The 18,521-nt window shown below is 48.3% G+C and overlaps 1 protein-coding gene across 2 annotated transcripts in view; it reads left to right on the top strand.

Annotated features, from left to right (window-relative positions):
- The window catches only part of CADM4 (cell adhesion molecule 4), a 905,868-nt gene extending 887,674 nt beyond the window's left edge, over nucleotides 1-18,194 (top strand). For both annotated transcript variants that reach the window (XM_069201342.1, XM_069201341.1), the window contains one exon: nucleotides 11,398-18,194. In XM_069201342.1, the coding sequence (XP_069057443.1) occupies nucleotides 11,398-11,507 (110 nt within the window). In that variant the 3' untranslated portion in view covers nucleotides 11,508-18,194. The remainder of the gene's footprint in view (nucleotides 1-11,397) is intronic.
- The last annotated feature ends 327 nt before the right edge of the window (nucleotides 18,195-18,521 follow it).

Below are 18,521 nucleotides of genomic sequence, written 5' to 3'. Positions count from 1 at the left end.
CTTGAATTGATGACTCTATTTACAGGGTTCACACCACAGTGAGTGTCCCCTTCACGTCACAGCAGAGTTTGCACTGCGTCCTGTGCGAGTGGACACGTCCCTGGCTGCAGACTCTGGGATCCCTGTACGTGTCACTCCAGACGATGTTTAATGGGTTGTATACTCTACAGAGTAAGTTTTCACCTCCTAGGGTCGCCTGAGTCTCGGTGCAAGCAGAGAGATGTTTAGCACATCTGGGTAAAGGGCCGATGAATGTCCGCGCACATCCAGAGGTGTTTATGCCTCTGCTACGGTCAACGGCCCGTGCCAGGGTGGGCCTGCATCCTTTAGGCACGTGCCACAAAGAAAGGTTCCTGGGGGATGCAGGTATGCCTACTCTGCCTAGGGTGGGGGCGGGGAAGAAATTACCTGCCCCCTCCAGAAATACCATTTGACTGTGACTGCTGAACACGTATGCTTGTTGCAAAAGTATGAAATGTGGTATATCCAGCGGTGCAGTATCGGAATCCATATGTAAACGGTATTTGGATCTAAAAACATCTGGATCAGAGCAGCGGTGCAGTTTGGGTGTCGTGCCGCAATCTAATGGTACTAGAATGCATGGCTTCTCTGCCAGATGGCACTGAAAGGACTATCACTTGTATGACAAGGCTTTAGAGTGAGTTGCCCACATCTGGAAGGAGCACTGGAAGGGCCATTACATGTATCCTAATCCTCTGGAATGGGCAGAACACCGAGAGGACCAGTACATGTATCTTTACCCTTTGGAATGGGTAGACCACAGATGAAAACTGCGCGGAGAGGACCTCTACCTGTCTCATTGCCCCCTGCAATGGGTAGTACACTGAGAGTACCTCTACATGTATTCTAACCCCTTGGAATGGGTAGTACCCAGATGAAAGCTGCACCAAGAGGGTGACTACATGTACCCTAACCCCTTGGAATGGGTAGTACACGGAAAAGACCTCTACGTGTATCCTAACCCTTTGGAATGGTTAGGACACAGATAAAAGGTACACCAAGAGGATCACTACGTGTATCCTAACCCGTTGGAAAGGGTAGAACACAGATGAATGTACACCAAGTGGACCTCTACATGTACCCTAACCCCTTGGAATGGGTAGAGCACTGATGAAATGCACCCCTAGAGGACATCTACGTGTACCTTGACTCCTTGGAATGGGTAGGACACAGTTAAAAAGTACACAGAGAGGACCTCTGCATGTATCCTAACCCCTTGGAGTGGGTAGAATATAGATATAAGGGACACCGAGAGGACATCTGCTTGTATCCTAACCCCTTGGAATGGGTAGAACACTGATGAAAGGGACCCCTAGAGGACCTCTGCATGTATCCTAACCCCTTCAAATGGGTAGAATACAGATATAATGGGCACCGAGAGGACATCTGCTTGTATCCTAACCCCTTCGAATGGGTAGAACGCTGATGAAAGGGACCCCTAGCGGACATCTGCATGTACCTTCACGCTTTGCAATGGGTAGAACACAGATGAAATGTACACTTATCATATTCCAACGCCTTGCCCAATCTTTCATCTTTACAAACATTTACTGCTTGAAAAAAACAGTGAAACCTTGCTGGCTACTGGACGAAGAGACGCAGGCTATATCAGCAAGCTAAACTACCCACAAACAAGGCAGCCCTGCCGAGACCAAAGACGTCTGCCACAAATTGCTGGTCACAGGAGGACTCTTATGTAGTCCATCCACCCTGCAGGTCCCAAATTGTCCCATCCCCTGAGCACTGCCATCCTATAATGAGAATAATGTTGACAATAGTGCAGTCCATCTTGGCACATCTCTTCAATTGAAGTATATAAAAGATGGCTGACCCCCCTCTCTCCTTGACGCCTGTTACCTCCTGTAGATCCATCCCTAAGAACAGGGAGGGCAGTTCCTTGCCAAGCAAAAGAAAAAGGAACGAGAGCATTAAAGATAAACTCCCAATACATTAAAGGGACCTGCAGAGCTGATCGAAGCTGCACATCTGTCTCTCACACTGCCTAGCACTGGATACCATAGCCAAGGCCCCTGCAATTATGCAATGTGCAGCTGTGGTGATTTTCACTTAGCTATAGATTTGCCATATAATCCATCATCTGCTACATAATTTGCAGATTTTAGCAAAGTAAAAATTGTTTCTAACCCAAACAGTCCAAAAGTTACAAAAAATGCAGTGACACGAGTTGGTGCGCAATACAAGGCCCTTCGCTAAGCTGGAATTGTCATCTTTTCGTTGCCTATTGCTGTATTTGGGTGTTAAAATGGGATTAAGGACATGCAACCAATAATACAATAAATTGAATTACACATTTCCAGGACCAGGCACGTTCCCTCCATCCCCACATCATGTGGGTAGTGCCCCCAGAGTCCTTGTTAAGCAGCAGACCCTGTACCCAGAGCCCCCTCGCTGCATCAGAAGCCCCTGGCTGCTCTACACATGCTTAGGAACTGTTCTTCTGCACCACCTGGTATTCTCTTTAAACCAGACTCACTCCAGGCAGAAATCTAATGGTTTCGTCTACTCTTACTCCATACCAGGCCCTGGAGCTCTAGTGCCCTTCCTGAACTTAAACATTGTTCTTTCTGAAGAGCATTCATACTTGTTACCCAGCACAGTTCCCATCACCTCCACCGTGGCCCAGGCTGCAGCCTCAGTGGTCACGTGGAGGAGGCTGGACGAGTGAGGGGAAAGTCGGGGCAAGGGGTCGTCCTGGAGGGAAAAAGTATCAGACCTTTTTCGAAAACTCTGCATCCCAGTCAACCCATGGGCTGCACTGGTAACTCTGACGCACTGGTAACGACTCTGCACGCCTCATCCTGGACATCCACCGCCACTGCCACATCACAGCCCACCTGAGAGACCTACGCTGGCTCCCCGTCAACAAGAGAATCATGTTCAGACTCTTCACCCACGCTCACAAGGCACTGCACAACACCGGACCAGAATACCTCAGCAGACGGCTCTCCTTCTACACCGCGACCCGACAGCATTGCTCCGCCGACCTTGCCCTCGCCACGTCTCACGCATCCGCAGAACGACCGCCGGTGGCAGATCGTTCTCCCACCTCGCCGCCAAACGTGGTACACTCTTCCCACCCACCTGCGACAGACACAGGACCTACTTAGCTTCAGGAGACACCTCGAGCAGTAGCAGCCCCCCCTCAGCGCCTTGAGACCCTCACGGGTGAGTAGTGCACTTTACAAATGCTCTGATTGATTGATTGAGTGACAGCCTTCCTCTACTGGTTTGGGGCTTTCACTGCACGACTCACAGGGCCTGGCTGCAACTGTGGTCCTGTCACTCAAGCCTCACGTGTCACCTTCTGTGTAACTACTGCTTTCTGGGGTGACTAATAAATTATCTCCCATAAAATCTGGGTTTCAGGGGGTTCCTCATGTGAGGGATGTTGTGGGAGCCTGGACCTTCACTCATAACTAGTTCCCTCATGTAGGTTGTTCTGGTGTTCCAGCTAGTTAGGCCACCATCATGTGCATCCCGACATTACGACCCCTGACGTTTTACTCCATTTTGAATCACCAGTCCCCAATCCACCGCCCAGCAATCACAAGTTCTTGCATGCAGATGTCTCATGGTCCACCACTCTGCAGGTCTCAGAGTACTGTACTAATACGTGTAACCACCTACACATGCAGATGTCTCATGGTACAGCACTCTGCAGCTCTCAGCTGGACTCGTACTGTAGTAATACCTGTAAGCACCGACACATGCAGATGTCTCATGGTACAGCACTCTGCAACTCTCAGCTAGACTCAGACTGTAGTAATACCTGTAAGCCATGGTCCATCGCTCTGCAGCTCTCAGCTAGGCCTGTACTGTAGTAATACCTATAAGCCATGGTCCATCGCTCTGCAGCTCTCAGCTAGGCCTGTACTGTAGGAATACCTGTAAGCCTTGGTCCACCTCTCTGCAGCTCTCAGCTAGACTCGTACTGTAGTAATACCTGTAAGCACTGACACATGCAGATGTCTCATGGTCAGCACTCTGCAACTCTCAGCTAGACTCGTACTGTAGTAATACCTGTAAGCCATGGTCCATCGCTCTGCAGCTCTCAGCTAGGCCTGTACTGTAGTAATACCTGTAAGCCATGGTCCACCACTACGCCGCTCTCAGCTAGACTCATACTGTAGTAATACCTGTAAGCCATGGCCCATCGCTCTGCAGCTCTTAGCTAGGCCTGTACTGTAGTAATACCTGTAAACTTGGTCCACCTCTCTGCAGCTCTCAGCTAGACTCGTACTGTAGTAATACCTGTAAGCACCGACACATACAGATGTCTCATGGTACACCACTGTGCAGCTCTCAGCTAGACTCGTACTATAGTAATACCTCTAAGCCATGGCCCATCGCTCTGCAGCTCTCAGCTAGGCCTGTACTGTAGTAATACCTCTAAGCCTTGGTCCACCTCTCTGCAGCTCTCAGCTAGACGCGTACTGTAGTAATACCTGTAAGCACCGACACATACAGATGTCTCATGGTACACCACTGTGCAGCTCTCAGCTAGACTCGTACTGTAGTAATACCTGTAAGCCATGGTCCACCTCTCTGCAGCTCTCAGCTAGACTCGTACTGTAGTAATACCTGTAAGCCATGGTCCACCAGTACGCCACTCTCAGCTAGACTCATACTGTAGTAATACCTGTAAGCCATGGCCCATCGCTCTGCAGCTCTCAGCTAGGCCTGTACTGTAGTAATACCTGTAAGCCTTGGTCCACCTCTCTGCAGCTCTCAGCTAGACCCATACTGTAGTAATACCTGTAAGCCATGGTCCACCTCTCTGCAGCTCTCAGCTAGACCCATACTGTAGTAATACCTGTAAGCCATGGCCCATCGCTCTGCAGCTCTCAGCTAGGCCTGTACTGTAGTAATACCTGTAAGCCTTGGTCCACCTCTCTGCAGCTCTCAGCTAGACTCGTACTGTAGTAATACCTGTAAGCCATGGTCCACCACTACGCCACTCTCAGCTAGACTCATACTGTAGTAATACCTGTAAGCCATGGCCCATCGCTCTGCAGCTCTCAGCTAGGCCTGTACTGTAGTAATACCTGTAAGCCTTGGTCCACCTCTCTGCAGCTCTCAGCTAGACTCGTACTGTAGTAATACCTGTAAGCCATGGCCCATCGCTCTGCAGCTCTCAGCTAGACTTGTACTGTAGTAATACCTGTAAGCACCGACACATGCTGATGTCTCATGGTACAGCACTCTGCAACTCTCAGCTAGACTCATACTGTAGTAATACCTGTAAGCCATGGTCCATCGCTCTGCAGCTCTCAGCTAGGCCTGTACTGTAGTAATACCTGTAAGCCATGGTCCACCACTACGCCGCTCTCAGCTAGACTCATACTGTAGTAATACCTGTAAGCCATGGCCCATTGCTCTGCAGCTCTCAGCTAGGCCTGTACTGTAGTAATACCTGTAAGCCTTGGTCCACCTCTCTTCAGCTAGACTCGTACTGTAATAATACCTGTAAGCACCGACACGTACATATGTCTCATGGTACACCACTGTGCAGCTCTCAGCTAGACTCGTACTGTAGTAATACCTGTAAGCCTTGGTCCACCTCTCTGCAGCTCTCAGCGAGACTCGTACTGTAGTAATACCTGTAAGCACCGACACATACATATGTCTCATGGTACACCACTGTGCAGCTCTCAGCTAGACTCGTACTGTAGTAATACCTGTAAGCCATGGCCCATCGCTCCGCAGCTCTCAGCTAGACTCGTACTGTAGTAATACCTGTAAGCCTTGGTCCACCTCTCTGCAGCTGTCAGCGAGACTCGTACTGTAGTAATACCTGTAAGCCTTGGTCCACCTCTCTGCAGCTCTCGGCTAGACTCATGCTGTAGTAATACCTGTAAGTACTGACACATGCAGATGTCTCATGGTACACCACTCTGTAACTCTCAGCTAAGCTCGTACTGTAGTAATACCTGTAAGCACCTACACATGCAGATGTCTCATGGCCGAGCAATTTGCAGCTCTCAGCTAGACCCTTACTGTAGTAATACCTGTAAGCCATGGCCCATCGCTCTGCAGCTCTCAGCTAGACTCATACTGTAGTAATACCTGTAAGCCATGGCCCATCGCTCTGCAGCTCTCAGCTAGACTCGTACTGTAGTAATACCTGAAAGCACAAAGGAAGAGTGGGCGGCCACCTTGGGCTCCATTTTGGGAGTCCTCAGGGTCTATTCCAATGACCTCTGGAAAAACTACGGCTGCGTGACCCTGCCAGGCTCGAGGCAGTACCCCATGATTCTTCTCACCCCTTCCAGGGGGTGCCGGGGGCCAGCATTGCTACACCAGAACGGCTGCCAACCCCAAAAATAGTAGGTGTCACCCACATCCAGAAGGGGACACCCAGACACCTCTTGTCACCCAGCTGATGCAGATGAAAGGGCATTTTGAAGTGACCTCCAAGCCCTGGTTCTGTAGGAGACTGAGGGCAGGGAGGTCCTGGGTGGGGGTGGGAGGTGGGGGGGGGGGGGGAAAGGGGAAGGTTGGTGGTGGCGTTGAAGGAAAGATGGTGTGAAATGGTCTTTAGGAAGGAAAGTGAGGGATGCAGCTGATGAGGGGAAGAAGAGGGAGTGTGGAGGGCAGACCGGTAAAGAGAAGAATGTTGGAGCCAGCATGTGACCCTGTAACGTGTGGCCCTTCACACCCCAGAGCCTTGAGACCCTCACAGGCGATTTGCTGCGCTTTATAAATCCTGATTGATGCACAAGGCAGTGATGGTGAAATCTTACTTGTCTACAGTCTGCCATACACATCTTCATCAATCTGCACCCCCTCACCTCCCCCCCAGCATGTGGTCCTTCACAAAACCCCAACATACCTGAGACCCGATGACTGGTTTGGGGACGTGGTTGTGTCTGTCATAACCACTCATCCGAGGAGCCCTGTCGGAGTGCCCCACACCAGGAAGGCTCGGGCATCCCTGCTCCCTGGGATGTAGGTTTCCTTTAGGGATGGCTCACTAAGAACAAAAGAACACCCTCGTTTTCCAGGGGGGTTCATTGGAAGATTAGTGTAACCTGTGGTGATCTCCTGCACCCCTGTTGCACCCAGATGGTACCTCCCCAGATGTGCAGAGCCCCTTCCCACCCCTCTATTCCTGGTTAGGGGACGCGTGTCTGCAAGCCCTGGAATCATCTTCAGTCCACTGGGACCCCTGGGCCCAAAACGACAGAGTTTCAGAGCCAGCAATGTCTGTGGCGAGGGGAGAGGCTGTGAGAGCTCTGGTGTGGGCTCCCTCTCTGTGGCGTAACGAAACTTGAGGGCCCCCCTGCACAGTACATGGAGCCCCCCAGGACTCACTCAGGAGCTGTCAGGCCAGAATACTGTGCGTCCTGCAGCTCGCCCCTCTCCCGCACAGCGGGGGCTGCGGGGGCCTTTGTTACGCCACTGCTCCCACCTCTCAGCCAGCTGGCTTCTAACAAGCGTCTGTCCATCCGAGAAACATTCTGTCCACGTACTGTCGTCCATTACCTCGGCTTTATGACATAGTGCCCCGAAATAGCCACAAAGCCATCAGTGCTGTGTAAAATTCGCCAATAAATTATTCATATTTAATCTTTCATGCAGAAGCCGGTCAGCCGTGAACTAAACTTGCCATAAACAGGGCCACTGGACTTATTCGGTAATGAAGCACCGAACTGTGCGGCAGGATTCTCTAAAGTATGCGGCAAGGAACGACAAATTATGCAGCGTATAGTGGGACACTGTGCAGCCGCATGATGTCACCGTTTTATCACTTAAATGCATATTAATACTCTCCGGACAAAACTTTCACCTCACGAGTGCCAGTTTAGCAATCACCAGCTACCTGGGGACCAGTTGACCTGCGCAAAGGGTCTGCACTGCGCGGCGCAAAGTGTGTTGCGTTTTTTGTTAACTTTTGATCTGTATCAGCTACAAAGATTGTTTTTTCTAATCTGAATATTAGGCAGAAAATGGTGAATTATGTGCAAAGGCGGTATACCCATAAAAGGTCTACAGGCCATTGATATTAATTACTTTAAGAAAAATATAAATAGGTTTCTTTTTAGGAAATCCAGAGAATTTACATATTAATCTTACTGAATTTAGAGTACAAGGAACGGCATATCCCTTTCCCCCGAACCAGAAGCCTCCCATGTCCTCTTACAAGTCTGGAGTGGAATGACCGGGCTCTGGAGCACTGATTTCCGATTTTGTGTGTTCCCCCATCAGCAGAAGATTCCTCCTAGACCACCTACATCAAGCCACCCATGGCCGGGCAAAGGGTCCCCAGATTATCTGGCACTGACATGTGACCGACCCAAAGAAAGGCATCAGAGGCGTGAGTCGGTTTGTGGGCTCTGTGCCCATTCTAAGATTTGGGGTGAAGAGAAAAGGGACATGCTGCGTTCGTTCTGACGGGTGAAGAGCTTGCCCACTCTGGGTGCTGGCCTGACATGGCAGCCATGGAGCTTGATGCATTAATAATTCGAGGGTCATATGTATGGCCTGGTTTGCGTCACTCTCGCACGACGCAACGTGGTGCAAGAGCGACACAAGCCTTAAGTGAGATTCGTGAATGATTTGTGCTGTGTTGCATTACGCAAGACTTATGAAGCCGCGCAGGGCCTTGCGTGACGCTGCATGGCTCCATAAATCTTGAGTAATGTAACACAGCGCAAATTGCTGCATTACATACTCTGTGCTGGGGGGGGGGCATTTCCATGGGTGTTGCTTGGGTGTAACCACGCAACATCCGTGGATTTTGATGCATTCCCAGATTTACAAGATCAGGTCAACATGGGAATGTGGCAAAAAGATACGCCTCCCAGGAGAGGTATAACAAGGGGAAATAGCTTTATTTCTCCTTGTTTTTCCTCTTTCTAAGTGTGCTACGTGCTGCGCCATACGTAGAAAGGGGAAACGCCTCTCAGGACTGTTTCTGTGCAGGAAGGTGTCCAATGGGGGTAGTGGGTGAGGGGGTGGCATAGATGAATGGTCCAGTCTATCTCTAGAAAAATGATGGTAGTGTATGGGGGGTATAATGAGGGTACTAAGTGGTGGTGATGATCTTGTCTGTTTTATATGTGTGAGCAGGAAGACCCATATTAGCAGAAGCAATCAAATGTAAAGCCTATTCACATTTTTGCACGGATGGCAGTGACACCTAGTGGCAAGGAAAAGTATGCACTTGTTGTTATCCATGATGAAGCCTGCAATCTTCTTTTCCACCACACAGGTCGCAGAGACATCTGATTAGTGAGACTGTGATACAAAGAGAGAAACAAGCATTTGCACTGCAATGGGTCTCCCATTTGCTTGAGTTAGAGCTATTGGCATTGTAAATTCAGAACTGTACTTTACTTGCCACATTAACTGGTCAACCCTACCTCATAATTCGGTCTTTTCCTGCCACATAATTCCAGTGGCCCTAACGCACTTCCATTTACCTTCTTCCTCTATCTGCAGCCAAAAATGAAAATGTTGCCATTTAGCACCCTAATTTAAATCTGCCATGCTAATTCCAATAGAATATCACGTTCACCACCCAACCATCAGAGTTGCTGGCTGGTTAACACAATTCCCCCAAAAATACAAAAGGCAGCCACAGAGGAGTACCAAGATAAATAAACTAGAAGGGTCACCCAAACATATCAAGAGTGTTCCATCAGTCATAGTGTAATACGGATGTTAAGTTGGCATGAATAATGGTCATAATTGCAATATAGAGAAATTAATAAAACATATACAATTATCATATAAACCCAATAAAATCATTTATCAGAAATAAACTTTTGGCATTAGGCTGCAATGCTCAGAACAACTCCTACAGGACACCACAATGAAAATAGCGTTTGTAAGAAACATGGTCGTGTAAAGATATAGTTAGCCCCTAGAGAGCATAACCCCATGAAAAGAAACTGACCGAAAGTAATTCAGTGTAACCATATGTTTATCCTCATTACACATTTTCAGGGCTAGCAGGTCTACTGCCATGATATTACAAGCGAGATACTCAAAGCACAAACTACTCTCAGCTGTAAAACAAATGTTCTAGCCATGAGAGAGATTAAAAAGACACTGAATGGTGGCAGTGGTTATTATTTTGGGGTGCCCACTAACCTAGTTTGGGGACCCAGATATGATCTAGACAGAAATAGTGCATTGAGCTGAACTTTTTGAAGGTGGTCCCATTGTCCTAGGACCACTACAGGCTGAGTTATGAGCAAAAATGTTTTGTAAAAGAATGTCCTGCAGAGCATTATGGGACGACCGATTGAACCAAGTATTATAGTATGTGGACTACTATGCTCAGGACAGCCCCCAGAGAACACCACAATAAAAATAACATTTGTAAGAAGAATGGTTATGTAATCATGTAGTTATCCCCTAGAGGGCATAACCACATGCAAACAGAATGGCAGAAAGTAATGCAGCACAACCATATATATACATATATATATATATATATAACTACTCCCAGGTGTAAAACAAAAGTTTTAGCCATAAGGGAGCTTAAAAAGGCACTGAATGGTGGGAGTGGTTATTAATTTGGGGTCCCCACTAACCTAGTGTGGGGACCCAGAGATGACCTAAGCAGAATGAGTGTGTTGTGCTGAACATTTTGGTGGGGTCCCCATTGTCCTAGGCTCACCAGAGGCTGACCTATGGGTAAAATGAAAAAGCATGCTTGAAAAGCATTATGGGGCGAGTGTCCCTGAGTGCAGTGGATATTGTAGTATCAGCTCTCCCGCATGTTGCTTTTTTTAGTAAAGCATTTATCAATTACAAGTGTTTTTGGAACAGCTATGGCGCACAAAGAGGAGAGCCAAAAGAAATGACTCTGATTAGGTAACAGGGTGAACAATGTGACTAGCACTCCAATACCGCCGATAGGGTTCGCACGGTTGGTGCTGTGTGCGCTGTTAGCGCCATGGCTACCACTGAGCAAAAAGGGGAGAGGCATAGAACAAATAGTTTGCCCATGCTGAAGTATATCAGCAATTATGAAGTTATCCATGTTACACGGTCAGTCTGCAAGGCGGTAACAAATCTGCCCCAAGGCGGGGCAAATGTAAAGCATTTACCAATGACATCAAGGGCTTATTAAAAGTCAAACCCACAAACGTATGGAAGTGATGGGCATGAAATGGGTGTGGTTAAAAGCCCACAGATTGATAACAGCAGGTCAGAAAGCACTTGCGCGCTCAACCTAAAATGACTAAAAAGCAGTTGAGAAGTGGACAAAGGAGTTTGTTGTCAATAGGGTGATACTGCGATGATGCAAAATACAAGATGGTGGGTGCCCAGCACCCGTAGAAGGCTGTGCTTTTGAAGCAACATTATATCTATGTAACCTTGTCTCCTTCTGTCCTTTAGGATCCTACCTGACGCATGAAGCCAGCGGCCTGGATGAACACGGCGAGGCCCGCGAAGCGTTCCTCAATGGAGGCGAGAACCACAAGCGGAAGGAGGAATTTTTCATCTAAACCTTCTCTCTGTGATTCATTTTTTCTGTTTTTTTTCGAGGGCTGGGGAGGGAGGGGTCGGGGCAGAGGGATTGCAAAGACCAGTGGGTCTTGAGGGTGGGGTGGGGGGAACAAAGATTACAAAACAAACACGAACAAATGGAAGAAAACACAAAAAAGGGGAAAAAGACAAAAGTTGAAAAAAACACGAAGAAAAGAATTCCAATCTTTTTCTTCATTTTTTGGAATATGTTTGGGTGGTATTTTTTTCGGATGGGACAGCAGCGTGGGGGTCCTGGAACTGACGACCAATCTGCCTGCTGACCTGGAGGGGCCGATCCCTCTGTCGACCCCAGGGATACCGGAGCCTACGGGGGCCCGGCCAACACTGCGCCATAGTGTACAAATCTTTGGGATACCGGAAAAAGAGCCACAAACTGTATTAACCTGTATCATTAACAACACACTGGACCAACATTCATTTTGTGGGGGATGTGTACGTGGGTGGGCTATGGAGGCTTAAACGGCCACTTTAGGAGAACTTCGAAGGCAAAGAGGACGTCATAGCATCACGTATGGAGGAAACTGGAAGTGGACCACAACTACCCAGCGAAACATTTGCAAAGCTTTCGAAGAGAACAGGACACTGGGAAGACAGAATGGGGGTTCTGGGGTGGGGTATTGGGGTGGTTTAGGGAGGGAACATTTACTGTCTTTTCATGTCTCACCTGGGTATCCGTTATCTGTGGTCAATTTTGCCTTTCACCCCGAACACTGCATAAAACGAGTATCCCTCTTAGACACTCATCATCTCCCCCATTTTAGTGGTACATATTCCCCATCTCACCCTCTGAGAGTCATGTGTTTATTTTCCATCTCTCCCTATGGAGGGATAGTTGCGTTATTGTGATCCCCATGTTTATAAAGGAGTGAGATAAAAATGCTGCGGGACAGCGGGGCAGGTGAAGGGGCTCCCTGGACTCATGGAAGCGCAGCATTTTAGGGCTGCCTGTTGATTGTGTCATTCCTCTAACCGTGTGAAACTTGTGCATTATTTATATGTTGTTTTATGCATGTCATTCTGGGGCCTTCACTGGTTGGTCCGCATGGGCCTGTGGTAGACCAGAGCTTTGCAAGCCTGATGGAAACTGCATCTCGGATCACATCTGTCAAGACACAGAGACCACATGATCAAAGGTGGGAGGGTCTGAGCAGGCATATCACGTGGTGCGGGGACCACTGTGCATGTGCCTAGCTTGTGAACTGTGCCAGCTTCCTTCCTCCCCATCATATATCCAATGGTGCCATCTAGACTCATAGCCTGTGCAGACACATAGACACTGACGGCCTGAGCCACAAAGGTAAAGTTAGAACAGAAGTCTAACTCTACCCTTGAAGTCTAAGTTCAGACCTAAAGTCTAACTTTATACCTGAAGTCTAACTTTATACCTGAAGTCTTACTTAGACCAAAAATCTAACTTTACTACTTTTCAGTATTAACAAAGGTAAGTTACTAAGTCACTAGTAGTAACTTACCTTAATGAATACCGAAAATTAGTAAAGTTTTACTTTTGGTCTAAGTTAGACTTTTGGTCTAAACTTAGACTTCAGGTTTAAACTTAGACTTCAGGTCAAAAGTTAGACTTTTGGTCTAACCTTACCTTTGTGAATCGGGCCCTGAGCCTTCTCTCCGCCTCAATCCGCACACTCTCCAGTGGCTTAGGACCACTCCAGGGGTATGGAGGACACCTTGTTTGTAGATCCCATCACAGGGATGAGTTTCCAGCCCAAAACTCCCATGTATTATGTAATGTGTGCAATCTGCATCTTGTGGCCTTCGTGGGCTTCACTTGAAGTAGTTGTCCTTATGCATCTCATAATGGTTTGCAAGAGTCTGCAACTGGAAGCCTTGTGTGCTGCCAAAATGGAGCCATCTGGCAGCCATGTTTGTAGGAACTACCTGTCCATATGTTGTGTCTATCTGTCCTTGTCCAGACAGGAATGTGAAACTTTATAGTTCCTACCTAGGCAGCACAAGTTCTGGACCCGGTCACATCTCTCATACCGTTTGCGGTAGTTTGTCGGGTGAAGTTTCGGGATGTGCCCTCATCCTTACAACACTTGCTTTAGCGGGAGAATCACATTTTCATTTCTAACCCCAAAGTACCATTAGTTTACTTTTCTGAGTATATTTCATTTATTGCTGGATTACCTGCTCTTTGGAACACTGAACAAACAGATTATAGGGAGAACATGCTTTTCAAAGCAGCTTTGGTTTAGTACAAATCTTCTGCCTGCTGATCTAATTTCTGGCTGTAAAAAGTGTCAATTGGCAGTCTGGCCAGAGGGCTCTCTTCAGTGCCAGAGTCTCAGAACTGCAGTGGGAGACAATAGACCCCTGCAGCAAGGTGGCCCAGGCTGGGGAAAAAGCGAGGCTGCCCCCCTCGTGTGGGTGAGTTGAGAGGTATGCCGGGGAGAGAGTGCGCTTTCTCCTCATGTAGAAGAAGTCAGACCAGGAGTGCACATTCCTCTGGAGACTGCTTCATGAGGCTGTTACAGGATGCACAGTAGAGCCGAGAGCCCCTGGGGAGTTACTGATCAGTCCTCATTAGGACACTGAGTTAAGGGAGGCCTAATATGTGCTGACATTAGTGGTGCACTGGCACGGGTGAGATTCCGTGAGCGAACCTTGTCTGGCACTGTTTCCACACAGCTATGGAGGGTGTGCGGTCTCTGTCTTTGCATTCTTGCCTGGGCAGATGCCTCTCATTGGTCTGTGGGGCACCTTATCTCACCTGCATCCCTGGAATCTCTGGGAGACTGAAGACAAAAGAAAAAGGGCCTGATTTAGATTTCAGTGGATGGGTGACTCCGTCACAATGGTGAAGGATTGCCTGTCTGCCGAAATATAAATCCCATTATATCCTATGGGGAGTATATTTCGGCGGACGGGCTGTCCGTCACCGCTATGATGGACCTAAATCAGGTCCAAAGTATTTTAATTAAACATGGCTCATTTCCTCCGGAGAAGAATATTTACATTAATAATCCCTTTCTCTGCCGCATCCACAGTGTGTTGGCAAAGGTGGGTAGACCTCAGCCCCTGTGTATCAGCCTGGGCACAGGCATTCCAGGAATGAGGACTGTGGTGTTGGGTATGCCCTCACTTCAACAGGAATCCAGCAATCACCAGGAGAGGGCAATGAACCTGGAGTCCAGGAGTGAGGAAAGTTGACGATTCCTGGATCTGGAGGAGAAACAGCATGAATGAGGAGGTCTTGAGGTCTGGAGGTGTAAGAGCGTGAAGGAGGGATTCCTGGGTCCGGAAGTATAACAGAATGAAGGTAGGGGTGGGCGGAACTCGCAGAATTTGACTCTGTGGAAGTCCACGGAGGTACGAAAAAAAACAGCAAGACTGTGTGGAGTTCTGCCAACAGGCAGAAATAGGCATGTCAGGCTGCTTGTGCTGTGATTCAGCACCAGGAGCACATTCTGCACTTAAGAAGAAGCGCAAATATCACAATGTGGCACACAAGAGTGCAAGGCTACTTGAGTTTATTTTGCTGCCGCTCAAGAGAAATGCCGAGTTGCTAAAATTCCACAGACAGAACAGAATAGTTCACCCACCACTACGTGAAGGAAAGGTTCTCTGGTATGGCAGTAGAAATGGTATTTGATGGAGTCTATCCCAGTGTTCAAAGCGGGAAACAGTATGGAGTGGAGCATCCCTGGGTCTAGAGAGACTAACAGCATGGCAAGAGTGGGGCCTGTGCTTGGAGGTGGTAACAGCATGGTGATTTGGAGGGTCTGGAGCTGTATGACTGAAGGACATAACAAAACAGGAGCAGGTGATCCCTGGGCTTTCAGGAGTACAGGCGTGGCAGGAGAAGGTTCCAGCACTACTTGGAGATCCCTCGGTCTAGAAAGGTACTAATTGCATCGAGAAAGGGATCACTTAGCCAAGAGGGGCATGAGATGTAATACGCTTCGCTCCGACTAATAGTAACCTGCACTTTTGTAGATGGGTAGGTACTTTAACTACCCACACTTACTTCATTTGAAAGGGAACATCATTACTTCTTAGCAGTAGTGCAATACTTTTATTGGGAGGATACCAGCACTTCTCAATAGCAAACAGGTGCGCAGTAATAGCAAGTGTCTACTCTTATTTATTCATTCTTAGCACCAGCTGGGCATGGGAAGTAGGATTCTTGTGCTGGCAGAGTACAATGTACAACAGCAGAAGGAGATGGTCCTGGATCACAGAAGGAGGAGGATCACAAACTGCGCTGGCAAGAGGGGGATCTGGGATCACACTGGGAATGCCAGGATCCGGAACTGTGCCGGAGAGAGAATGGGTCTTGGATCCTACTGGGTAGTGGAGGATCAGGGACTGCATTGGAGGAAATGGATCATGGATCACACTGGGAAACGGAGGACCAAAGACAAGGCCGGGTGGGTGAGTGAGGACCCAGGGTGGCACCAGGAGAAGGTGAATGTTGGATCTCACCAGAGGAAGATCAGGATCACAACTGGAGGAGCTTGATCTGGGACCATAGAGAGGGGACAACGATGATCTGGGAATGCACCAATGAAAGGATGATAAACAACAGTGGAATTAGAACAATTAGACGCTAGGCTGGTGAAGAAGGGTCACAGATGATCCAAGAGAAGGAAATATTGGAACCCACCCAAATGAGTGCAGTCACAACCACACAGAAAAGAAGACAACTGGTGACAGCACGGAGAGAAGGATAATCTGAGCTCTCACCGAGATGAGGAGGAGAATGAGGACCGCACAGGGACAACACAGGAAGGAAAAGGAGCAACAGAGATATTCTGAGAGGAGGACCCCAGGCAGAACTAAGAACAGGAGGATAAAGGGGCACACACCAGCACCATGAAAATGAAGAAAACAGACTGGGGAAGGACCCGGGAGCATACAGATAGGGCAGGATCAGTGTTTACTGTACAAGGAGAGGTTGCACTAAAAATCAGGGTTTCGCTGCAGAGAACAACATGAAGAGAAGGAGGATTTAGCTCAATAGATGGCAGGAGAATTAAACAGTACTACATCAGGAGGGTGTGGTGGTCCTGAGAGAGAAGAAGAGATGCAATAGAGTAGGATCATGGAAGGCAGATGATGGAAGGATTATCAGGAAACAGATGATGCTAGGAAGAAGTCGATTGGGGACATCAATGGGAGTCAGAGGATTATCAAAAAAAAATAACAGGAAGAGGCTTAGGAAGTGCAAGGAGTTAAGAACACTTGGTCTGAAGGGCAACAATTGAGTCAAATGTGATGAAGCAAAATCATGGAGGAGAGATGATGGGGAGATAATCAGGAAAGGCAAGGAACCCATAGAGTTGACCAGGTGCAGTGGCACATGCGAGCAGGACCAGACACAGCATTAAGGACCACTTCATGAGGGGTAGAATCTAAGGATGCATTAGGAGAAGAGAGAGGGACAACATGAAGGAAGAGAAAAAGAAGGAAACTCACTGGACTGAATAGGGTTGTGAACACCACCAAGAGAATGTGGATTACGCTAGCAGGTGAAGGATAGGAAACTGCATTAGGTGAAGGCGAATCAGGTACTACACTAAGAGAGAAGAGACCCAGGAACCAGGCCAGGGATCAGACAGGAGGGAAGAGACACAGAGACCATACCAAGATGGGAAAGGCCCAGAGAGTACACCATGAGGAAAGACCCATAGACCAGGCCAGGGATTAGACAGGAGGGAAGAGGTCCAGAGAGACCACACCAAAAGGGGAGTCTGCCAGGAAGGGAAGAGGCCACTGGATCAGGCTGGAAAAAAGAGTTTGAGGTACTATGCTAGGAGGGTGGAAGTCCGGGAACCATGCCAGGAGGGAAGAAGTTCAGGGACCAGGCCTGGAGAGAAGTGACCCAGGGACTTTACCAGCCAGAGGGTGATCTGTAAACCACAAGGTAGAGGACAATCGGGGTCTGAAGTGGCAGGGAACCAGCACAAGGGTTGTAGCAGTAGGGTTAGGTTTGAAGATCACACTACGAAGATCAGATACCACACTGGGAGGCAGAAGGATCTGCAATTGCTCCATGAGGAAGCAGGGTCAAGGACTGCAGTAGGAGGCGTGTGAGGAGGATGCAGGGTGTCACTGTGAGGAGGAGAGGGTATGGATGCACCAGAAGTGAGTAAGATGGGCACCATGCCTGGAGGAACAGTGTCAGCATCCCCACTAGGAAGGGGCTTATGACTGAGCAGGGACAGAGACAGCCCACCCCAATGGCGAGGTGATTGAGAGGGGAAGGGAAGAGAGTAGAGCTAATCTGGCACATAAGGGGCCAACTCAGAGGATGGTCAGCCTTGCCAAAATGGTGGCCGTTAGCCCAGAAGTCCACAGCTTAATTTATCTTGTTTCTAAGCAGGCCGGTGTAGAGGTTAGAGAGATGTCCCTTGCACTTTGTTCAGATTCAAATATTGGGTCATCCTCTGAGCAGGATCACTTGATTCCTGAGCCCCCTCACTGCCCCCCCATGACAAAACATTGTGCTAAATCTCAAACATTGTGTGTTTCCAGTCTGTGTTGTGCGTCCTTGTTATTTTTCAAAAAGGAAAATGGAAAACAGAGGAAAAAAAGAGAAAGTGTAATATATAGAGGAGGGTACATGGATGTTAATATATAGCTTTTAACAACATTTGATACAATTAAAGATACGAAAAGTACTTGTTATGGTCTTTTTATTGTTTGTCTCGCGTGCACAATGCCTCTTGTCACAGGCAGCGAATGAGTAGAACGCCTGTAACCATGGCAACCCCTCATAAGAGCTCAGCCGCTCTCCATTCATTGGATACAGAAGGACAGTGGATTTCAGAGCCGAGGAGCCAATGATGAGAAGCATCTGCCTCCCGTCGAAGCATTGTCATGGAACCCTAGACGTAGATCTGGAACAAACTATTTGGGTCTGAGTCTCATGCAACCCTAGACCTAGATCTGGAACAAAGTAGTTGGGTCTGAGTCTCATGGACCCTAGACCTGGATCTGGAACAAAC

This window comes from Pleurodeles waltl, chromosome 7, assembly GCF_031143425.1.
Source record: "Pleurodeles waltl isolate 20211129_DDA chromosome 7, aPleWal1.hap1.20221129, whole genome shotgun sequence".
Classification (NCBI taxonomy): domain Eukaryota; kingdom Metazoa; phylum Chordata; class Amphibia; order Caudata; family Salamandridae; genus Pleurodeles; species Pleurodeles waltl.
The sequence above is the reverse complement of the archived record's forward strand: the minus strand, read 5'-3'. Positions and strand labels throughout refer to the sequence as shown.